Genomic DNA, 25,731 nt, shown 5'->3' with positions numbered 1-25,731 from the left:
GAAAATCTGGTGCCACTGATATGTCTGCGCTTCTCTCTGATGCTCTGAAACAGACGTTACAGGAAACACAAACCCCGCTGCATGTGACGCTAATTAACACAATACTCAACAGCAGCTAACGTTAGCCTACCGCTAGCTAGTAGCTGGATTAAACACGGTTAAAATGCTGACAGCTAACGCTAAACGGTGTAAAGTTTGACTGTGTTTTACTGTAGAGGATTCAACACCGGGATGTAACAACCTGCAGCTGCCGTCGGAAAAACAACACAGCCGGTGCGTTCAATGAAGCTGGTAAACTACAGTCTCGTGGTGCATTTGAAGTTATTGTAAATGTCCTTTTCCTATCTGGTTGTTGTTTTTGTCGTTCAACAGCAATTTACTAGTGAAATAAGTTATTGTTGTACATTATTATTAAATCATTTAATTTTGACCATATGGCCTTAGCAATAAACAAGCCGTTCTTTAATGTCACCAACTGTTGTTTAGTACCCTTTTTTTTTTTTCTTTTATTACTTTCTTAAAAAGTATCGGTTCAGGCACCGTTAATTATGTATGCGATTAATTTCGATTAATTAATCACAGAGTATTTAATTAATTAGATTACATTTTTTAATCGATTGACAGCCCTAGTATATATGTATAGTCTATGGGTAAAGTCTTTCTTGCCAGACGTTGCAATTCCCCCGTTGGCCGCTAAGCCCATGGTTGCATCAAAGCATAGCGCTGTTCCGGGGGGCTTGGCAAAAACTCGTATGCGCAAAAACAGTGCGAAGTTGACAACCTTTACAAAGTTCCTAGTCTCATGATCATCAAGTGGTCGATTTTGATTGGTCGCCACTGCGAAAGTCACAGTTTCATTGGTCAGTTGTCGTGTTTGTGCTTAACACGCATACTCGGTTTATATATCTGCTGATGTGCTTGTGGGTTAGGGTGTTTTTTTTCTATTTCGTAACGTGTTTTAGCATTTGTGTGCTAATACAGGTGTTTATGTCTTCTCGCCTCTGCGGTGTAATTTGAACTTTTTTAAACTAACCTTATTCAAACAGTGATAAAACTGATCGTACACGTAGCTAACGTTAGCTTGCGTTAACGTTACATCCATAAGTTACTTGGATAACAGAAGCTAACGTTAGCTTGCTGCTCTATCGACATAGTTAGGTTTTTGTATTAACGTTAGAATGGGTGAGGAAACTATCGACAACCCCATTAACACAGGGAGTGGACCCGCTAATTACACCAATGTTGAGGGGAACGGCGAGACAGTAGAATGTGGTGTAAAATATTACACATTAGAAGAAATAAGAGCACATAATGTGAGCACTGACACATGGGTCATCATCCACGATAAAGTGTACGACATTACAGGTTTCCTTGAAGAGGTAAGAAACACTTGCTGGTAGCAACTGCTTTAGCAATATTGCTGTCAACTTTTAAGTTTGTGCAAAACGTCTTTTGTTACCTGTTTCGGCTAAGATTACTAACTGGAATTACGAAACGAGTGTTAGCGTTGTGTTGACGTGTAACGTGTGCTGACTGCCTTCATTCAAGCTGTTCACGAACAGCGACGCTATCCATATAAAGTTTAGATTTCGAGTTACGTGTTTGTTAAACAAGGTCCAGTCAAGCGATAAGTTACCTGGCATAACATTTATTTTACCCCTTAACAGCAATATTCATTGTAACTACTTACAGGAACTTAGACCAAATTGTGAATATTGCATATTGATGATCCTGTTTCATAGGAGTCTGACACTTAAATTATAGTCAACTGTAAGATAATGGATCCTTTAAGTAAAATTAATTGATTAATTAATTGTTGTCGGTCTGGCTCAGGTTAAACTCTTTGTGAAACATGAACAAACACAAACAATGAATGCCATAGAACTTTTTATCCAGTTTGACAGTCAGTTATAACGGAAAAATAACATAAATAAACTACTTTAACGTAGATTTTCTTTAGGGCTTTATTACGTGGTATCGGATCGGTTCATAAACTCCAGTACTTCCCGATACCAGCATTTTAGGCAGTATCGGAGCCGATACCTATACCGGTATCGGCTCCGATACTGCTGGAACATCTCTACTTTCTTGCAGTGCCTGGTGTAAATATCCTTTAGGCAGGGTAGGGCATTGTTTGTGTCCTTTTTAGGCAGGGTAGGGTATTGTAGATGTTTAAACATTATTAGCAGAATTTTAATAATGGAGTGGAGGAAAAAAGCACGGTAATTCCCTCCTAAAATATAGTGGTGTAGGGGCGATCTCTAGTTGACCCGGTAGAGCGTGTAGGCTGACAGGCCCCATGTAGGTTGAGTCCTTGGCAGCGGCCGTTTCAAATCCATCCGTAACCCTTTCCTGTCTATCTGTACTGTTTACTACCCCCCTACCCATACTGAATTAGCATAACATGGAAATACTCTAGGTACAGTACTTGAGTAAATGTACTTGGTTACTTGCCACCACTTGCCACCACCAATAGACCATATTGGTGCATTTCACAAATTTGCCTGTGATTTCAAGTGTGTTTTTATTGCGTCAGGTTAATGTGAGTGTGGGGGAATTAAGGAAATAAACATGCTCAACACTGTGAGTGACTGTGTTAATTAATTCTATGATTTCAGCATCCGGGAGGCGAGGAAGTTTTGCTGGAGCAGGCAGGTGCAGACGCAACAGAGAGTTTTGAGGATGTGGGTCATTCCACAGATGCCAGGGAGATGCTCCAGCAGTACTGTGTTGGGGAGCTTCACATGGTAAGATGTTAGCTCTGAAATATATGATTCCCTGTCTGTAGTATCTTCACATGATATCCACATTCCTCTGTCAAGTACTGAAGTTTAACTGCTATTAAATCATTATCATTGCTTAATTCTAACCAAGCAGAGTAATCAATCAGTGTCACCAGATCTCTTTGAGAAAAAAAAACAGCCATTTCTTTCACAAAAGTTGCTTGGAGTCACAAGATGGTTCCATGCAATACTTTGGGTTTATGCATATTAGCAAATTGAGGGAGATGACATCCAATCAAATGGAAATTGGTTTGTAACATACATCCATTGAATAAGGTTGTCATCAATTTTTCTTTCTTTTAAATGTCTCTTCTATGTCCCACTCAGTCTCAGCTTCCACTTTTTCTTGTTTGATTTACATCCATTCATGATTAAGAAATAATGTGGAAATATTGATGGATGGTCATCCAACTAAACTGAGCAAAACTCAGGCTGCAATTAAAGATCTTGTCAGTAGTCTACATGGAAGAGTGGCTGAAAAAAGAAAACTGTCCTGGGGGACAAAAAAAGCATGACTGTGCGCCAGAACACTCAATACAGGCATGTGAAAGAATGAGCGCATGAGGCAACAAATTCTGTTGCGTGATGAAACAAAAATTAAATTTCCCCTGTTGGAAACTGAGCAAAGCTCAAGGACAGGTTCACAATTTCAAATCTGTCTTAAAACAATAGTCTGGTGCCTATATAGACTTTGAAAAGTGAGTTTTGATTCCTCCCTTTTTCATACTGGTCATCAAAAACAAGCTCTCCGAATGCGCTTCTTATGAAAGTGATGGAAGAAAAAAATCAGTCTTTGTTCCATGTAAAAATACATTCAAAGTTTATTTAAAGCTAATAAGAGGCTTCAGCTATCTAAATTGACTGAAATTGATTGTTAACCCAAAGGGGGCCCTCCTACGGCAAACGGTGACAGTAAGTAAGTGAGATAAGACGGAGAAAGTTGCAATGGTTTTACGTTTTCCCACTTTATTTGTTATTTAAATGTTTTATAAAGGCCTTTTATAAAGTCTGCCATGTCTGATTATTTTGTTTCGTAATTATCAAGATAATATGCTATAGCGAGACAAGAAAACCATACTGTGTAATTGCAATAGTAGCACATTCCTTCTCATGCCATTAGTTTTTAGGTGAACACAGTTTTGTATTGCCCCCAATAGTGGTTTATTTCCCGCAACATTTTATGTTACTATATCACTAGTTTTGCTGGAGTCTTTTTTAAGCTCACAGCTTTGCAACAATTACTATATAAACATTAACAACAAATACAAGTTCCAAGATTCAGAAGACTGTTGAGGGCAGAAACTCTCCTTGCTTTCTGATTGTTGGTCTGGCTCTCCAGGGACTTATTTCTGCAGTTATTGGCACCTTTACAAGTTTGTCTCTACCAACACACCATGCAGAACATATTCATTATAACAATTTCATATCATCATTCAATCCAGTGTATGCAACCACAAAGGAAAGAATTTTTGTGTGATTATCAGCTTTCTGATGCTTTTACCAGTCCCAAAAACGTCACACTTGTGACAGCGATCGCGATGTGGCTATCAACAAGATAAATGTCTTAATTTGTATTCTTAGCTTAGCCTAGCTTATGAGTGTAATTTGTGTCAGCCATCACATGAAGATATTAATACTAATTTATTGATTTTATTTGCAGGATGACAGAAAAAAGGAGAACACAAAGGTAAGCCTGTTAACTGAATTGCAACAGAAAAGTTACTGGAACAGAATGAACAAAGACGATACAGTTTTTGGTTAGTGGCTAAATCGAACAAGATCTATTTTTAATTTGTATCCTCATTCCTGCTACAGGATGAAGATGCAGCAAACTCAGAGTTCAGGTGAGTCATCGTGATGAACACCTTGTATCAGGCTCATTGTTTACTGTTTTCATACTTGTTCTTACTGCAAGTGAACATTGATCACTGTAGTTTCTCTTCCTTCTGGAAATTAAAAGGGAGACGGGAAAGTGCAATTATAAAAATAAATAAATGGAAATCGTTAATGTATTAAAATCTAATAAGATTTCTATATTTAACTATTTTAATATTAAAGGCAAAGTATACAAAAAAAAAACATAGCCATAACTATATACAATTCATAGCTGATAGTTGCCTTTCCCATTTGTGTTGGCCATTTTAATTGCGATGGCTCAAACAATTAACATTTTTTTTTTTTTTTTTTTTCTTCAGCCGCTCCTGGACAGCGTGGTTGATGCCAGCTATTGTTGCAATGGTCATTGCTGTCATGTATCGCTACTGCTACATGTTTGAACACAAGTCTTCTTGAGTGCTGGCAACCTGTTTCCATCTCATTCTTTTCATCTGGATGCCTTGAAATGTTTGACCAAAACCTCCCTCACACTGAAAACACACAGCAGTGTCTGCGTCCTCTGCAACAAGAAGAGGGGAGCAGTTTGATAAAGTGCTTTAGTCCTTGTCCCGTCTACATAGAGTGCACCAAACAGACAGTTGGCCAGAGACTTTAAGTTATCTGCCTTTAGTTTCTTTGTATTACATTGTCACTATGCACGTTGTCATTAATGTTTAACGTTGTCTTTAACTTAAACTTTCATATGCATTTGACCCATTTTAGTCTGTATGTTTATTACCCATTTTCCTGCTCAGAGAAAGGTTATGTGAACATCCTGGTATACAAACACCATCATTACACTGATAGACAAAATGTAAACATTGAAGGAGATCTTAGGTAATCAGGGTAATAGTTAACCGTGACCATTCTACTTTTTTACACTGAATTATAACTTCCAATGCATTTTTTTTTAGCAGTTTTTACTGCTACCGTAATGTCAATAAGAATCAGGAGTTTATTTAATTCACTACTTAATGCACAATCCTAGTTAAGCATTTCTTTATTGCATTTATCACTTGTTGTAATAGTTGTAAATGCAAAATCTTTCCAATTATGAAATTGCTGTGTCAAGCTATTCCATCTGTTCTTTTTGAAAATAGTGAGTTATATTGTATCGGTGATTATTTAAGGTAGAATGTGTTCTGACTCTGTCTCATTTTTCTACAGTTCTGTTATCAGGAGCTTGTGTAAATGGTCAAACTGCCTAATCTGATGTGAATATAAATGTATGTGGTATGTAGTTATAATACAATAATGTTTTATTACCCAGATACAATAGCTGACAGTGAATACCCTGAAGAATATAGTGAAGAAATATGTTATTCGACTGTTCTGTTTTAAAATCTTACTGTTCCTCACTATGCGCTATTTGTCATGTAACTGGTGCTGTTTCACAATTTTGTTATAATTGTAATGCATCTTAATTTTATGTTTTGGGTGAGTGCAACTGTCATTTGGCTTGTATTCAATGAAGTCTGGTGGGTGTTTCAGGCCACAGTGCATATATATTTAGTAATCTATTACCTTGAATTCTCTAGGTTGCTGTTCAGATGCTGGAACTGAAATATGTAATGATAAATTTAAGCTTTTCATATAATTTCTAAAACATTCAGAAATAGGCATTTTTTTTCCTATTACTCTCGAAACAAGCATTTTCCAACTACAAAAACAACTTAAAGTCCATTTACCACCTGAATTCACAAAAAAATTTAAAATGTATGACTATAACTTGCTATTTTTACATAACTACAACATTTCTTGCAGATGTTAAAATCTACTTGGTTGACTTTAAAGATAAGCACTTGCCATCTTTCTTACAACGGATGTTTCCCCTCAATGTCCCTTTCAATAAAATTAATCTTTCAAAAAGTAAGTGGCTGGTCACTGCTGTGTGAATAACTTTAGATATATAAATATATGGTATGCTATTTATGTATATTCATCATGATATGCATGTAAAGAGTGAAATGTGATATCACTCTTAACAATCTTTAGTCAACTATCCTTTTAGAAAGTCACTCCCTGTCTGTGATAATTGTCAGACAGAAAGTAGTAAAATGAAAAAAATGCCCTCCAATATGATCATTACTGCCAAGGCCGTAAAACATCCTTAATTTCAGTGCCTGAATGAAACATTTTTTTAAATACTTTAAGAAAGTTGAATTTAATAAACGCCCTCCCCTGAATATTTCCTGCATACATATGTTTTCAGCTAATACCCTTAACCTGGATTCTTGCCTATAATGGAATGGAGTGCAAATGTGCTAAATACCTATTCATGCAGCAAGAAGAGTTTTAGTCAGTAGAAATTATGAATGTAGCATGCTTTAAAACTATGCTAGCCAGAGAGGATGGATAAAAACGTCTGCTCCTTATGTACCTGTAGTTGCTGGAAATCAGCTTCTGCAGTGGTCTCCTTCAAGACAAAGGTCTGACCTCTATTATTGTTGAGGCCAGTCACAAGTTTAGAAATGACAGGGTGATGCTGGGAACGAGGAATATGCCCAAACACAAGCATATGGGAGTTGGGGCAACAGCTGCAAGTGTTGCATAAAAATAAAAATGCATGAACTCAATAGTATGTCACGACAGTACTGTTATAATTTAAAAGGAATACAGAAAATGAAAAAAATTAACAGCTGGGTTCAATTTCAAACCTGCTCTTGGCTACAGAATCTTAGAAGGGTGTTCATTTATACTTTAATGACCAAAGGCCATCAGCTCCTTTAAAAAATGGCATTAAAACCCTAACTCCCTAATAGTGTAACTCATCATGGTGGTAGGCGATGAATTAAAAAGAAAAGTCAGTCTACTTTTCATACTTTACACTTACAGGGAGATGAGCCAAATTATTGAAAAATCACACTCTGGTATCATTGTGTTAAAAATGTTTGCCACTGTGATTTAATGTAAAAAGGTTTTAGGTACCTGGTAATGTGGTTACGCGCTTATACACTGATTTGTTTTTCCATTTTATAGTGTGATACCAGCACGAAGCGAAATAGACTTGAGTCCTGCATAGGCCTGCTTCCCTCAGCTACATTTTCCTGTGAAGAGGAGCAGGAAGCAGTGATTGAAATTAAAGCCTTCCCATCTGCAACTTCCACAAGAGCCCTTACAGCGCAGAGTGCCCATGACCAGCAAACCGCAGAAAGCACAAATCAACATCCATTGATTCATTCTAATTTAACCAGGCTGGACTTATCAAGAACCGGATGCCCTTTTGTTACATAAATTGATGATTTAAAAAGAAAAGAAAAAAAGAATAAAGCGTTTTAGTTAATCTGAAAAAGATTCCAACACTATCTTTACTACTTGTCTTGGGTTTCTTCAATGTGCATCAACACCACAATTTTAGCAACCAACAAACAACATGGAGGAACCTAGAATAATTAAAAAACAAAATACACGCTCAATAGTATAGAATGGCAGCAATTCATTCTATTTAGCACCACCACGACCAGTCAGAAATAATTATACATTTTATGAGTTTAAAAGGCCATGTCCATGTTGCCATGCCATACTTAGTGATAACACAAGGTGGCACCACAGCCTCAATATCATTCAGTTCAAAAATAGATTAAAGAAATCAATACTTGACCAATACAGAAAAGAACAGACCGAAACAGGAATGGAATTGTAATGAAATGTATTGTTGTATTATTGTAAGTTATTGTAAGACCTGAAAAATTGTATGCTGTATTTGCATATCTATTTGCTTTGTAATAATATGATTTTGTGAAATAGGGGCAGGACCAAATAAGCTATTTGCTTCCACCTGCTCCTTCTTTTTTATTTTTTGGTTATTGTTCAATTCTGATTGTGTTTTATTTTGTGGTTTTCATTTTTTTGTTTTGTTTTGTTTTGCAACATTGTTGATTGATTGTTGTTCAAGATAAATAATAAAATGAAATGAAAGAGTTATTATATGGTGCACCAGTCATTTCATTTGGCCTTTACCGGAAACAGCGAAAATATATATTAAAATGGCTACTCTGACCTGTGCACCATCTCTAATAAATTAATTGCAGAATTCAGCCGTGTTCCTAGTTTTCACGGGCATAGAACAGCAGTGAACTCAATAAACAATTCTGTCACACATGTTGGCAAAGACATGCAATGATGAAAGACACCATGCAACATTCTTACTGTGATAGTGTGATACTACATGCAATGAGATGGTTTGAAATAATGTCTAGAGACAATATACTGACAAAACTGACATCTGTACTGTTTTTGCACTCCTGTCTGTTATATAGTAAGCCAAAGTAAGTTTTAGAAATGTGTTGTAGATGTGTGAGACCAGAAGATGCATGTTAAATAGTGGTGTCTTGTATCCCATGTTAGATGGGCAAAATGTTTGGCATGACAAAGAAATAAAAAAGAAATTAAATGTGTGGGAGTATATGAAACCCTCAGATAGACATCATTCCCCATGACTGGATCGCCTGTCATTTCTATCTGTCATCCTCAAAGAGGGCTGAGGCTGCTAATGCACAACACTCCAATGTCCTGAGAGACTAGCTTGGTAAAAATCTCAAATGGCTGGAAAAACACTTAGTTTGGATGCTGCAGGAATAAACTTGATGTTTGATAAGTGGTTTCACTTAGTCCAAAAGGTCACTGATTTATGAAATACATATTCAGTATCATTTGTTATACTTGAGACATGGTAAAATCAAATTCCTGCTTTGTTTTCACGCACGCAATGATACCATGGAAGCAGCGATCCATTTGTCAGTGTCAAATTCTCTGTCTGCAGAAGGAATCCCGAGAGGGTTTTGAAGCTTTGACAACTGCCTAAAATCATTTTTTCTGAAGGACTTAGACCCATGAAAGGAATAAATTCACTCAAGAAATCAAGTCACAGATATACAGACAGTACATACACCTGCTGTGGCCTACTAATTCAATTAAATTTTATTTATAGTATCAAATCATAACAAGAGTTATCTCAAGACACTTTACAGATAGAGTAGGTCTAGACCACACTGTATAATATACAAGGACCCAACAATTCTAGTAATTCCCCCAAGAGCAAGCATTTCGTGTGACAGTGGCGAGAAAGAACTCCCTTTTAGGAAGAAACCTTGGACAGACTTAGGCTCTTGGTAGGCGGTGTCTGAAGGTGCCGGTTGGGGGTGTGATCAATAGTGGTAATAATAGTCACAATAAAGATAATGGAACTATGAATAGAAATAGTAGTTGTAGTAGTTCATGGCATAGCAAGGCACTGCAGGGCGTTACAGGACGTAGCGGGGCACAGCAGAGCATAGCAGGGCGTAGCAGGACGTAGCAGGATGTAGCAGGGCACTGCAGGGCGCCGCAGAGCGTAGCAGGGCGTAACAGGGCATAGCAGGGCGTGCAGCAGGTCCACGGTGACAGCTGCAACCATGATTTTGGTGCCACCTTAATCCCAGGAAACATGCTGGGCGAAAAAAACAAAGCATAGGGACTCCGGGGAATAAGCTCCCCAGAGCTAGGTTAGTAACAAGCATTTCTGGGACATGGATGCACACAAATGGAAAGAGAGAGGAGAGAGAAGCTCAGTGTGTCAAAGGAAGGAAGGAAGTCCCCTGGCAGTCTAAAACTAGAACAGCATAACTAAGAGAGACAGGTTAAGGAGAGGAGCCTGGTCGGGCTAGAACTCTCTCCAACCGGATTGGGCTGTACTGGCCTGCCTCCCTCTACTCTGATTATAGGGTATACTATACACTATGTGGCCAGCATGGGTAATGTATGTGAAACAAACTGAACGTTCATTTCCAAACCAGTGTTATTACAAACCCCTGAATTAAACACTACACTAGGTAATGAGGAAACATCGCAAGCATTAAATGCTAGGAATTTTGATTTCCAATTCCATCTCCAGTAAAACAAATCACCAACAGCATCTACAAGTGTTGGAAAAGTGTTCGCAGTCCCACTATCCACCTGGCCCAAGACATATCCACATCATACTAAGAAAGTGATGTTTACTAGAAGGAAACCATGCTTTGTCTGACAAGGCACAGCAGCTTGTGCAGTAACATGCTGCAGGACTGAACTACTCAGGTACTATGAGTAAGTTACACTGCTCTTTTTACAGCTCTGCTTCGTTATTTAGTAATGTGGAGAGCAGCAGAACAAATGGCAGAAAATTATAAATCACACTGATTCGTAAACACTAACGCCATTATAATTCTGTAATGCAATAATGTGATATTTTCACTAATGAAGATTAATGTAAATACCTAAATCAGACTAAGTGAAGACACAATTCAAAGGCATAATACTTTATTTCATAAATTATCCATAAACCAATACATTATCAAACATTACCTGTTCATTCTTTATAAAATTAGGAATTTAGAAACAACAAAATGTATGAATACAAAGCTCATTTAAGTTGGTCATTGTTCTCACATAATTTAGTGACAGACCTTCTAATGCTCAACACATTTTAATCATTTCTACAAGTTCGTGGAGGGGGCCACCATTTGCATTATGCACAAACATGAATGATGGGGACACCAAGCAGCAACCCAAAGGCTAAAATAAGTTGCATAAAATGTTTCTGAATTTCAAGTTTGTTTTGATGTATTTGGAAAACTATACTCTTGATTGACTTTAAATCTGAATCAACCTTCACTATGGCAGTTAAATCTATTCAGACAAAGATGACATGGGCATTGCCAGGTTGAGTCCAGTAGTCCCGCAGCCTCAGCTTACCCAAGTTATCTTTTGCCGGCACAAATGTGGTGACCTTTCTACAGTGTAGCTGCATAATTACTTTTCTCCTTGCTTACACTCAAATGCCGTGACTCAAAGGTTAACTTCTCCTAGCTGTTATATGCCAAGGTCTTTGTTGCACTGTTTAAATTGAAGAACAGGTAGATGGCCTCAATCCTTCAAAGTGTCCGTAATCGGATAGTGATGTTAGTTCACAAATGTCTCATGAATAAAAGTCTAAATATCAGTTTCGTGTTTAAAGTTCAAGCTTTTGACCTCAGCAACAAGTGTAATTATGCAACAGCTGACACTATTAAAAAAAGACTGGTTATATAGCTGTATGCAGAATAATGGTTGGCATTTCTGGGGCACAGACAAGGTTGATAACTATAAAACAACTAAAAGGTGGTTTAAGAGGCCATCTCTAACAGTAAATTAAATCTTGGCAAGACTGTGTGCATGAGTAAAATAATTTTTTAAAGTTAAATAAGTTATAAGTTGAGCCTGTTTTCCGCTCAATTGAACACTATTTTTAGACTGCAAATTGATAAAATATAAGAAAAATGTATAATCACAATAACTCAAATTACAATGATGTAGTGGTTATTTCAAGTACTTGCCATCATAGTCTGTCTTAGTATCAACCTGGTCGCACTTACCCTTGATACCTTATGTTGGGATATGTCAATAACTTGGCTTCAGTTGACCCGACAATACAAAACACCAGAGGTCACTGACTATGTCCATTCCAATGGTGCTCTCCAGGTGCAGATGTCCTAAGCCAAACTCAACAGGGTGCAGGTGGAGGATACGCTGGAAGAACGCTCATGGACACTGTTTTTATCCAGAATTCCTGACACAAACTGTGTATTTGAAGTGCTGCAGTACCCTAGGCTGTCAGCCAGTTTGGGGCAGAGGGCCAGAGCCAGCCTCTGGAGGACAAGGTGGAATTTCCTGCGGAAGCTTCGGTTAATCCAGAAGTAGAAGATGCAGTTGAGGAAACCATTGGAGGTCGGCAGCCATACCACCACAAACTCAATCCACTCTGGTACGCTGCTACCGGAGACTGCTGTGGGGCAGAAAACATGGGGAATTAACTGGAGCAAGAAGTCAACAGTTAACACAAGACAGCAGCTTCTGAATGAGACAAGTTGTTGACCTTTTTTATGAAAGGGTCACAAATGACACAAACACAGTCTAGCTATGGCTTGTCTATGAACATGTCTATAAATTGATACATTATAAAGTACAATTAAAGTACAAAATTAACTGGTAGATTTGGTGGAGTGGAAGCAACCACTTTACAGTGAGGCTCACTAGCAGATCACTTTGAAGTTTTAGTTAAGACTGTCAGCTTCATTTTGCAGGGATTTTCATCCATATCAGATGAATTATGCCCTCTTTGGAAAACGTCTTCATCACTTCTAAAAATATTCAGCTGTGACTACACTTTCAGTCTTGATTACTCCAAGACAGCACGTGGCTGGTGGAAAACGAGAAAAAGTTATAAAAAAAATAAATAAATAAATGGCCTGAGTCATACAGCTGGCCCTGGATCAGTATATCCATGCCCAGAATTACATGAATAGCTTTGACAGCTATTTCTCACAGGCACAGCTGAAATTGATGCAGAAATTTGTTGAGGGGGAAAACAGCCATAAAACCTAATTTCTTTTAAACCAAATTATTCTTACAGTAGATATTCAAATACTTACTTTGAGTTCTCTTGCTACCTTTGAACCCAGAAATGTGATTTAAGCAGAACAATTACTCCAACTAAAGCTAAAAAACCTACACGATGATGACATGTAGCCATTGCACAATCATTTTGCACTTCTTCGGTCATTTTAAGATCAACTGGGTAGGCATAAGGAGCTTACGTTCTAAACCCCTAAACGACCCAGTATAATTAAAGAACCTGGCTACACAAAAAAGTGTGATGCAAGAGCAGTTTTCATATATTTCACAACAGTTAACACTATATAGTCTAGATATACACCAACAGGTGTATATCTACAATATAACCTACAATATTCTCTAGTTTTCTTCAAGATATGGACTTCTTCAGATGATTCTAGGCCCCTTTGTATTAGTTTACTTAGTAACTAAATTCAATTATTTGAGTAAATGAGTGAAAAGGAGCCAACATGTGGTAAATGTGCAGACTGGAGCCAAACAAGATGTTCTCACTAATGAGCAGGTAAATTTGAACCTTTATCATGATGCTAGGGAATTGGGTTCTGTAGGAAAGCCTTAGACATCCATCCATCCAGTATTCACCAATATCCACTTTAACAAATAGGCTGTATGTTAGAAGCAATTTTTTAATAAGAGTCAACATTATCAGAAGAATAAGGGAGTCATCTATGGCAGGCCCTTTCATTTATTGTTTAAGCTCCCCCCTCCCCCACTGCACCTCCTATAAATGTGTATTTCCACTGATTCTTTGCTTACCATTGTAGATCATAGCTGCCATGCAGGGTGTCCAACAGGTGTAGTAGGCTACCACCACAGGCACAAGCACTCTGGATGCCACATTGTGTCTGCTGCGACGCGCACAGTTGTATTTGCGCAGTTTCAGTCTCTGTCTCTTGGCAGCGCACCACACTCTCAGGTTTGCATATGTCATGATGATGGAGCAGGGGAAAAATATAAAGCAGGTCAAGCTTAGGGTGTATCCAACATTTGTGGAGTAGGACGGATTGCAGACCAGGGATGCAGTAGAAAAATGAACCTCGATGATGCCATCTGGAAATGATATTGGCAACAGTAGAAAGGGAGGGAAGCACCAGGCGAAGGCAATCAGGAGCAGTGTCCTTTTTCTTGTCAACATAGATGAATATTGAAGCGGGTAAAACACTGCAATGTACCTCTCCAGGCTTATCGTGGCCAGTGTATACATGCAGGTGGAGTAGACGGTGGCATTGCAAAAGGCCACGACATGACAAAGAGCGTCTGGCCCTTCAGTGTAGTCCTTTAGCAGACTCACCCAGAGATTCAAGGGCATGACCACCAGTCCAAACGCAGAGTCTGCAGCAGTGAGAGAGAGGAGAAAGTACCGAGAGTTTCTTGACCAACCAGCCACGGAGGAAGTAATAACCAGGAGAACGGCAATATTTCCCAAAGTGATCATCGCGCCCAAAACGATAATTATGCTTACTTTGACGGACCGGTGAGTCAGCTCCTGCAGTCTCTGGTCAACACCTGACATGTTGGAGTCGTCAGAAGTTGAAAAGTTGAGCGTTAAATACATTTTTCCTCACAGTGTAATGGGTGCGACAAAATATAAGGCACGAGAGGCATGTTTTGAAAGACAATTAAAGTAGGCTACGCAAAACTGTAAGCAAAGATGTGGGGTTACATTAGAAAGCAGCGCTGCTGCTTGTAGCTTTTTTACCTCAACAATCAGGGGCACACCTGGTGCAATTAGTGGTGACAGTCTACCTCGCCAAAAAGCCTGCAACAGTGTCGCAATTTCTTTAACTGGTATCTAAATAATTTCTTTTTAACTAAGTTTATACATTTAATTTTGTAAATTTTATAATGTGTTGTATAATATGTCTCTCATTGGTAGTTAATTGTGTATTGTTTAATTTCATACATTAAGGTACTCTTGCCATTGGCTTTATGTTGTACAGTATATTGATACAGTAGCCTACAACTTAAATAATTTTCCAAAATATAAATATACAAATTGCTATTTGTATATTTAGTTTAAAGTACTAAAAAGGCAATTGAGGTTATATTACATGAATTGCAAATGGCAGATGCAATTTTTCATCAGTCCAAAATGGCTTTATTCATACATGTATTTATAAAATCCAAAGTGATATACTAATGCATGTGCATGTGTATGTGCACATAGTAAGATTGATATGCAACCAATATAAAACATGTAACTTTAGGGCAAATAGCTTAGGTATCAAACAAGAGGGGCTCATAGTAGGGCTTCTCGGGGAGGAGCAGGAAGGATCATTATGATGGTTTAGCATAGGATAGGTTTGTATTATCTCCGGTACATCTTAATACAAATTCCCATGCCATAAGTAAGTTTAGAGTTATTGGTTGCTGAAATCATTCCTCCTGTCTTTATTAGCTGTGAAGCGATCTCATCCTAGTGTGACTACTCTCTGAGAGATGGAACAAGGTTCACAGCCCTTGTTTCGTGCAAAACCAATTTGTTTTATGTTAGTCCTATGAGTCCTATTTTAGCAGTCTCAGTTAGCCAAATTAAGCAAGCCATAACTCCCAAAATGTACTCATGCCATTTGAATGTATTGAGGTAGGTATACTCTGCTCTTTACTGCTTTTTGCACTTCTGGTTAGATGCTAAACTGCATTCTGTTGTCTCAGTACCTGTTCTCTGTGCAATGACAATAAAGTTTAATCTAATCTACAATAGACAAACTAGATAGAAATAATCTGAAACTATACTTTAAGGTAGTATTTAGGCACACAATCAAATAGGAATCCATCAAATCTATACAGTGAGGTTTTATCCATTAGCACATTATGCATGTGTGCTGGGCTAATCCACACTTCAGTGATAGTATGTCTTTGTGGCTTTATTAATTACAATTACAGTTTCAGCCCTGCAGGGCTTTCATCGCATCCACTAGTGTTGTGTTATTAATTGGCATTAATAAAGGTGGTATGTGAGAGTAAAGTGTGGCCTCTGCAGTAAATATTACTCTACTCACGAGTAATGCATATGACTGAACCATTGTAGTACAAAATACCTTGTAAAACAGAGCTACTTTGATGTTTTACAATTAGCATTGCTATTTTTTTAAATGGTTTCATTTGTTGCAAATAAAAATGCCACTATTGACTGTATTCACAACCACCCATTCAATCAAGCTCCAAGTTTGCAGGGCAGCCCACCTTGACAGGTTTCATCACCAACAAAAACAATGAGTCAGTCAACAATTTATCACTATTGAGGTCAAAGATATACACTCTGTCATAGCCATGGAAGCCTGACATCTTTCAACAAATCATGGTCTAATTTCCAGAACCACACACCATCAGTGTCAGGCTTTCCTCCACCTCCTGTTCCAGTGACAAGCTGTGTTTTTGTCTGCACTTCTGAGTGGTGGTGGCTGCCAACTTCTCTCCTTCTAAAATAAATAAACTACATGACACAAGGGCAGATAAAAGGGCAGGAAATATTGTCACTGATCTTTCCCACTCAGGTAACCATCTGTTTCAGAGTTATTCTTCTGTGTAACAGTCAGTCCATTAAACAGCACATACCAACACACACTTCCCGGGCACAGTCACCCATTTTTCTGCATCCCCAGGAACATTATTACTACCTATGATTTATTGTTCCCCTAGCAAACAATAAAAAATCTTACACATCTTAGTGTCTCCCATTTAAATGAAGAAGACAATTTTAAACCTTGATATTACAGTAAATTCATCATGTGACCTTGAAGAAAAATAGCCTTTGTGGAAATGAATGTATTATTACTTAATGTATACATCACCAGAATGAACAAACATGGCTGTACATTGTGCAGAAAACATTTAAATCAATGAAAGAATTTAATATTTGTATCGTAGAATTCAGGTAATGAAATCATATTTTAACTCCATGATTACATCTCCCTTCAGAGTCCTACAATATGTGCATATGTACTGTAACAACAGCGTAGCAGCTGCTACAGTTTGCTAAAGGAGGAACCTTTCCTGTAAAAAGTATAAAGCACACACACAGGATAGACTGTATACAGTATATGGCTCAAAGCCACACAGCTTTTCTATTCTGCTACCACGTCAGGATCCCCCAGAGGAGAACTGACAGCTATCTGCGTTTGATATATGTGTTTCTTGCTGTCATAATGAGTGGATTTCTCTTGGTGATGTCTAACACAAGGCCTGGACGGCCTTCATTGTTCATCAATTGCATACTCCTTACCTGATTCTGTTTCATTTTGAAAAAAGAAAGTCACAGATATAGCTCAATACTGTATGCTACATATATTACTAAAGTGCAAAGAGTGAATGGTAGCCTATTTATTTTCGGGAGGCAAATACCAGATCCATTTATTTCCTCTCCAAAAATGTTCCAGTTTTGCTCCATTAGCTGTCCCCGTGATGCTACAGAATTGATTTACAACCATCAAAGTGATTTGTCAGCCAGTGTTTGTTTAATCCTTGTATGGTGTTTGGGTCTGTGGGACCTGTTTTCAATGTTTGCTAAAAGAAAAATTATGCTATTTATTATTTCTTCTAACTCAAACTCATTGGCCTTGGCTCATTTTCTGTGAAGGACATAACAAATAACGTATTTTCAATGACTGCACACGGTACACATAACTATTACATATGAGGTGTTCGGGTCTACTGGACCAGAGTGTAAAAATTGTAGGTGCTATGAAACTTAACTGTGTCCTCCTCCTAACTGGGCCTGCTGTGTGTGTGTGTGTGTCTGTGCGTCTCTGTGTGTGTCTGTGCGTCTGTATGTGGGCGTGTCTGATTGTAGGTGTCTGTGTGTGGGAATGTTGTCTTTTCTGCACCTGCTATTCCCACACAAAGTTACAAAATTGTTACATTTCAAGCACTTTCACCTGTTCTGATTAAGTTCTAAGAAATAAGCACCAATAATGATCAAAAATTTTGTTTCTATATATAAGAAAGTGCACTCTCAACCATTCTCTTCTCCACTCATTTCATTCATAAATCCAGCTGCTTTTAGAAATATTTCTGTGTGGCACAAAAATCACGAGATGTTTTTCTGTGACAGAGAGTGAGTCTGTTTTTCTATGTATGTGTGGGTGTGCACACACCAGCAATACTTGCCTAAAGGTGCTTGTGTAAATGTAGTTGATCCCATGTGAACATGAGTGAGATAGAGAGAGGATGAATTTGTACATGCTTGCAATTGAATATCCTGTGAGTGGGTGGACTCCTCCATTGGCCAGCTACAGTACATCACTTCCTCATGTGGAGGTAGGTAGCCATTGATTTTATCTGTCTGTGCATGCGTGCTTGTGTGTGTGTGTGTGTGTGTGTGTGTGTGTGTGTGTGTGTGTGTGTGTGTGTGTGTGTGTGTGTGTGTGTGTGAGAGAGTGTTTGTGTGGGCAGCAACAGTATCTAATTCTACCAGTAAGGGTCGATGCAGGATGTTTAGGAGAGATTGTATAGCAGGGTGGTTTGATGGCCGATTTTGTGAAAACTTGATGTCTGTCTTGACAGTCTGTCCAACTGATAAGGGGCCCCTGTCAGCACAGACAAAACCAACCTGGCAGGTTGGAAGTTATTAAAGTGGTGTCTAAGATATATCTTCTTTGTAGGTACACACCAATGTGTACTCCTGTGGTATTCCAGGTGTCAAATAAAGCAGAGCATCACCATGGTGTGTGCAGAGAAAAGTGCAGAAACTGAATTTAGCAAGTGGACTGCTTATACATAACCATGCATTGCATATCAAATACAGAAGAAATATAAATGAATTCAGATTTGACTCCATACAAACAATCTTCATATGCTGCTGTAGCTTTAATCTAAAGACTGTTTAATGTTAAATGTTTTTGATGAAAATGGATACAGCATAGGGAAGGTACCCTTTGTGTTTGGAAGAAGGTATACCAGAGATGAGACAGAAGCAACAAGACAACTGTAGGAGTTTATTGATTAAGTTCAGTCAAATAAAACAACAACTTTAGGGATTTGCAGAAAACAGGCCGCATTCCTAAATGCTGTTTGTGGACTGAAAGATAGCAATCTGGTGCTTCACATTCCTAAAACAATCCTGGGTAATTTAAGCAGCACATATTGACCCTGTTACACAATGTTTGTATGTCATAGTGCCTCTGCTTCTCTCCCTTGTACAGAAATACCAACAGCGAGGTTTAGAATTTCCGCCTTGCATAACAGCTATTCACCTCTCATTTAAAAGGTCTGGGTAATGAATATCATTGAAGATCTTATTACTTTTAGTGTTTTTCCAAAAATTACCATTTCATTGAATTAGTGTATCTCTCTGTAGCTGTTATTATGCAACAGGGGTTTTATTCTTTGTCTCCTCGAAAAACGGTTGTCTGACATTGGAAAAATGACCCGCTGCCAGAGAGGGCAAATCCTGCTTTTGTACTGCTGTGCATCGAGCGTTTTAGCATTATACTAGCTTTTAACAAAATGGATGAATGAACAAAAGTGTGTTGTATGTGAGTCACAGGGTCTCTTCATTAACATTTCTACAAATATAATACTGTGTTTTTTGTGCTCTGTGTGTGGTAAACGTTTCTACATTGCAAATGTAAGCTGTTTTACTGCCAGAAAGGCTGTACCCATTGATTTGACCTTTAATGTTTTAAAGTTGCACACATCCACACAATATTTTGGTAGCATTGCTGGTCAGCAACAAAGCAGCTTTATTTTGAAGTTCCCCACTGACCTGAAATAAATGCAATGTCGGGATATCAGGTAGATGTTTGTACTGCTTTTACTGAAAGTGCATCATACTGTATCTCTTTAAGTTCTTTGGAGCATCATAGCCAGTGTCGACAGTATAATAATGTGTAGAAGAGGCAAGCATTTTAATTATTTCAACATTTTTATTTAATATAAGATCAACATATAAAGTGTCTCTCTGCAGCTTATATGCTGTCTTGGCTTGAACAAGATAAGACAACAAATTGAATCCTGAGGCTGAATAAACACCATTTCAACATTGTGCACAGATTTTCAGCCCTTATAGCAAATGAGCAAGTCAAACCCATTACTTTGTTTAAACAAAGAATTGTGTTCATGACCTGTAGATAATTGAATTTGTTGTCTTTGATGGGACATGACATTTAAATGTGCTTTCAGTCAAATCTAAAATAAGATCAAATGTCAGCTGTAGTGAATGAATGAATGATATTTTATTTACGTGTCATGCCACTAAGTCCCCACACGGAATTACATGATTACATTACAAAAGACATTTCATCCAAAGCTTCTGGTCCAATGTCCACATACAACATACCCTACTTTGCACAAATTAAAGAATAAAGAAAACACATTACAGCAGCCACAACACGATAGTGTAACCCATAAATTGTCCAACTAGAACTAAATATGTCATACATAAAACAAAACTACAGCCACAAAAAAAAATTAGTAAATAAATAAATAAATAAATAGAGACAAATAAATCCTGTCCTCTGAAATGACATGTGGATATGCTCAGCCCAAGGCCCACCCATCTGCATGTCCCATATTAACATTTTCTAACATAATCTACTGTCACTCATATCCAAAATTCTATTCCATAATCTGCACATAAATACTACCCAGTGGAGTTCACAAGGTTCCCAACCGACGTCTAATGGCTAGTGTAGGGGCGTACTTATTAACTCCCAGAAAATACCTTATTGCTCTATTATGGACTTGTTCACATCCCTTATATACTTTGAATCCCCAAACCCCAGCAACATAATCCAACACAGGACAAACACAGGCATGATATAGTAGTAGAAACCCACATCTCTTAAAGTTTTTATCTTAGCTACAACTCCCCCTAAAGCCCTCCAAGCAGACTCAGAAAGCACCATGCTACCTTTGACAACATTTAGATGCTCATCAAGATAAAAAACTAAGATATTTATAAGAGTTTGTGTAATTCAGGTATTTATCTCCAAAACAAAACTTAAACTTACTTAGTGGCAGTAATAGAGACCTAAAGTGCATTATTTGAGATTTCCTAACATTAATTGAATAGAATGAATGTATGTAGTAATAGTGTACAACATAGGCACACATGTCCTTCCTTAAAATACCATCTCTTTTCTTTCTAGCAATTTTGTGCGAAAAGCACATCAAATATTATCTCCTATAATAATATAGTTAATGTGGACTTTTGAATTTTGTCAAAGTGTGTTTTGAACAAAACACTGCAGTTAACTTTATAAGTAAAACAAGAGCAAGCAGGAGAGAACGTGGTTTAGTTCAGTGAAGAATATGCACTTGCCTTGCCAGTAAGTTTTAGTATTGTAAAATCTGTTGATGCACAGTGTTGTTTAGTCGCTGAAATGAAAACATTTGTACACTTGGCCGCCAGAAGCACATAACGTGAGATGACTATTCTCTCTGTGCTAGTGGAGGTCATCCATTGCTCTATAGTCTGTCTCTGAAATCCGACCCTGCCGGGTTCACTCCTCTCCAGAGGAAATTGTGATTAAAAAATACTTTTGTGTAACTGCAATACTAAAACCTTATGTGTGAATCATTTTGATCACTGAAAAAGTTACCAGAAGTAAGGTCTACAAATATTGTGCTTGTATTTTCACATACAGCAAGCTAAATCTTTGGCCATCTCAAAATATGACTCATATTTGGTTTGGTAAAGTTTAACAGTGAGATGACACATTTCATGTGTGAGGGTGAATATATGCTCAATCATAAATGGAGTGTATCTGTCTGAAAATGTGAATGGGAAAAAGCAGGAGAAAGTATTAACGTTCTTCAAATTGTTTAGTCTCTGAATATTCCTTGTAATAGTCACCACCCATACCACTGCCATCATGTCAGGGTGGTAAAAAAGTTTGCAGCACTACCACTTATAGGTAAGATGTGTTCCAAATAGTGAATAATAAACCAGATGGGAATTGAACATGACTGCCTTTTATGTACAGTAATGCCGTGTTGTATGACCAGTTCCCAGCTAACTTCACAAAACAGACGACAATACTGGTGAGCTTAAGTAAAAGTCTCCTTCCCGATTGCCCTTTCTGCACAGCTGATGAATTTTTCTTTTATCAGTTGGTTCCTGTTGATTATGCAGAGAAATGTTTATTATTTGACGTCATCCATGTGTGCGTCAAACCTTTGATGCTGACTAACATGCAGTGAATGACAATGAGCCACTGAGTGGCTAAAAGGGCTGCTTGTTAAAGTTATGGCAATAACTCAGTATAAAAAAATGCAGAGTATAACAGCCTAATGAGCTCACAACAAGAGAGCCATCACCAAACATTTGTGTTTACAAAATTACTGTGTTGGATGTAGCTTATAATTATGATGTAGTTACTTGTGAATCCCAGCCTATGAAACCATAAAATTAAAATACTTCAGTTATTCAAATGCAGTCAAGATCATGTGCATGTCAATAGTTTTACATTGATCCTAATCAAACCAAGTCCTGTGAGAAGAATAAAAAAACTCCTTATAATAAAAGCCTTACCACATGAGAAAAATAAATTCAAAAAGAGATCTTCTTCCTCTGTGGACAACAGGATGTGCAATGAGAACTGTAGCTTGGAAAGAAATATTACAAACAAGACTAGAAGAGTACATACTAATAGCTCTGTGGGGCTATACTATGTGCTAATTCCTAATGTCAGCATGCTAACATGCTCACAGTGACAATGCTAACATGTTGATGTTAAGCAAGTTTAATGTTTATTATGTTCACCATCTTAGTTTTGCATGTTAACATAGTAACAATTGCTAAGAATAAATGCATGTTAGGCTGAAGGGAATGTCATTAGTTTTGCAAGTATTTGGTTATAAACAAAAGTATGTAAATGAAAACTTTGACCACATGGTGGCACCAGATGAAAGGTCAGGGGATCACCAATGTCCTTAGGATTCATCCTGAGGGGAACATGAATACCTGTGCAAACTTTCATGGCAATCGATCTCGTAGTTGTTGAGACCTTTCACATTTAAATACTATGTAGACTACAGTACAATGTATGATACTTCTCCCGCGCATGCACACACACACACACACACACACACACACACACACACACACACACGTGCACACAAACCCTCACACATAAAGTATGTTGAATTGGCAGATACAGAATGGTTTATTTCACATTTTGAAGACCACATAAAAAGATCAAAAGCAGTATCAATGTAATGCATGCACTGTCAACTTTTTATCCACAGCCTCAGGACTGCTGTCAAGCTTAATAATGAGCATTTATTAAATCCGTCTGTTGGGTAAAATTGCTTCATTTACCATGCAAACAGAAAGTCAGATTGTAGCAAGCACAGATGAAATCTTGCTGCAGAAAACAAAAACACATCTAAACGACTACTGAATGCTCATCTGTTGCCCGAGTCTTCAGCACCAGACTGTGATAAGAGCTATTTCAGGATTCATCTGCAGGCTTGAAATGAAAACTGTTATTTTCTTTATTACCTGATAGGATGGCCCCAGTTGTTGTCAATATTCAGTAATGGTGTTCAGCCAATAATGGTGGTCAGACAACACAGCTTTTATTGCACATAACATAGCATCTAAAAGGTTTTACCAAGTAGTGCCATCAGAGTTGATAGATTCTCTGTAGTGCTGGTATAATGGCAAAGACATCATTCATTTCTACACCTAGAGTATTTTGTAAATATCATTTGCTTTAAAGAGTTTAAAGAGTTGTAAAATACCTTTTACTAAAAGCAAAGTATGCCAACCTGATGGTGTCACTAGAAAGCCAGGAATCACCAAAGTCATAATAAATAATAAAAAAAAAAAATCTGTATCCATGTTTCTTTTTACCATACCAGTCAGCAATATTTCCTGTCAGTCGGTTACATATGGTTAGCCCTGGTGGCCCCTTTTCATGGCACGTTTCACCTTTGTTTACACACAAAAAACATAACTGAGACAACAGTCACTTGATGAGTTTACATTTTTGCATATATGAATGTTCTATTATTGTGTAAATATCAATTTGTCACTAACAATATGGTTGATGCAAGAGCAGGGTATGATGTGTTACTTAAATCGTCATTGTGACTACTAGTATTTGGTTTTTGATGTTTGGATGATCTGTATTGGCTGGTTGGTAATCACAAGAAGGTTCCTTTCTATTCATTTTCCTATCCATTTTACAATAGACCTACCATCTGTCATTGTTGAATGATAGAGTACTACATTCATGGAGAGCATACATCCCTCACTATTCTTCTTCCCCTCCCCCTACATCCCCTCCTGTTCTGGATCCACTGCTGTTTATCTAAATAGGAGCAGGTTGCAGAAAAATCCCCCAGGATTTCATCTTTATGTAAATCTTGTTTACCATTCACATATTGGTTCCATGTTCAATATCAGTATGTAGCTGATGCCTTAGTGTGTTGTAGAGAAATAGGGAAAGATGGATTTCTGGTATCCAAACATTACAAAAAACACATTTTCTCACTGAATAAAAGAGAGACTGACACTGGCCCATTATAATGTGGTTGACAGTTACATTATGGAGTTGCCAGCCCATTATTGAGAGAGAGCTTGTCAGTATGATGCAGTTTTTGTTAAATCTACCTGGTTGCTTAAGGAATGACACTGGGTTTATTGTAGTTTTGTTACCATTCTTTCAAAACCACTATCTTTCACTTTCAGGTTGCACAAAACCACAGGTACAGGATGTCTGTGTCTGACCTGTGGAGACAGACTGTTCTGTTTGGACCTTGGTGAGTCATACAATATGGGAGGTCCCTTTATTCCAAAAGAACCATTGGTAAAGAAATGATTGCACTGTGTATAGAGATTGCATAAATTCATATGAGCATCGCAAATCTCAGAGGTTGCATAGGCTGTTATACAAAGTATGTGGTTTCTCAGCTGTTGATTGTGTACACCACTCAAAAAAAAATATGACATGATAGAATAGATAGGTCTTTATTCTGGTGAATCAATTTAAGAATGAATATGACAATGTTAACCCATTTAGAATAATCGCACACAAGAAGTGTGTATGTAGACATCTAAAATTATTTATCCATTTAATATTCTCAGAGACATTCAGGCAAACAGTCGCTTAGGCACAGCTGTTGATTAATTTTAGATATAAACTATTTACATAGCATTTTGCAAAAACGAGTTTACAAAGTGCTTTACCAAAAACAGATTAAGACAATGAATATGAATCTTAAAAATACAATGAAAAGCATAAAACAAAAACCCTAATTAAAAGCCATTTTATAAAAATGTGTTTTGAGTGAAATGAAATGAGTTTTAAAACAGGACACTGTGGTAGCTTGTCTGATTCCCAATGGTGGAGCCCTTACACCCATTGCCCTACCCTCTCTCAAGCTTTGCCCTGGGGGCAACAATTGGTCTGCAGATCCGAGTTCAAGAAGGGGTGTAAGGAGAGGGGATTCTTTTCATGTTGTACTATAATATCCCAATCCCTCCCAAACATGTAGACTTTGCTGCACCATTTATGTTCCTTTAAATACACATCTAAAAATGGAGACTGAAGAAGTGGTGTTGTGTCAGGCAGCCAAGGTGTCAGAATTTCTGACACCTTGGCTGCCTGACCTGATCCTGTCAGATTTAAACATTGGTCCCAATGAATTGTCCACTTTAGAAAATAACTAGCTTTTCAAGCATTTGCATACTTGGATGCATTTGGATACTTTT

General features: G+C 37.7%; 2 protein-coding genes across 2 annotated transcripts; one reads left to right on the top strand and one right to left on the bottom strand.

The window, feature by feature from the left end:
• Nucleotides 1-878: 878 nt before the first annotated feature.
• Nucleotides 879-6,531, top strand: cyb5b (cytochrome b5 type B). Its single transcript, XM_078248693.1, has 5 exons — nucleotides 879-1,379; nucleotides 2,619-2,747; nucleotides 4,444-4,470; nucleotides 4,599-4,627; nucleotides 4,979-6,531. The coding sequence occupies exons 1-5, from the start codon at nucleotides 1,179-1,181 to the stop codon at nucleotides 5,073-5,075; spliced, it is 483 nt and encodes a 160-aa protein (XP_078104819.1). The 5' UTR covers nucleotides 879-1,178; the 3' UTR covers nucleotides 5,076-6,531.
• A 5,614-nt stretch (nucleotides 6,532-12,145) lies between these two features.
• Nucleotides 12,146-14,622, bottom strand: LOC144522469 (adenosine receptor A2b). The gene is made up of 2 exons (XM_078257571.1): nucleotides 13,824-14,622; nucleotides 12,146-12,438 (listed from the first exon to the last, which is right to left on the bottom strand). The coding sequence occupies exons 1-2, from the start codon at nucleotides 14,620-14,622 to the stop codon at nucleotides 12,146-12,148; spliced, it is 1,092 nt and encodes a 363-aa protein (XP_078113697.1).
• Between the last annotated feature and the right edge of the window lie 11,109 nt (nucleotides 14,623-25,731).

The sequence above is a fragment of the Sander vitreus genome, chromosome 1, assembly GCF_031162955.1.
Source record: "Sander vitreus isolate 19-12246 chromosome 1, sanVit1, whole genome shotgun sequence".
Lineage (NCBI taxonomy): Eukaryota > Metazoa > Chordata > Actinopteri > Perciformes > Percidae > Sander > Sander vitreus.
Note: the sequence above shows the minus strand (reverse complement) of the source record. Positions and strands in the feature narration are given on the sequence as shown.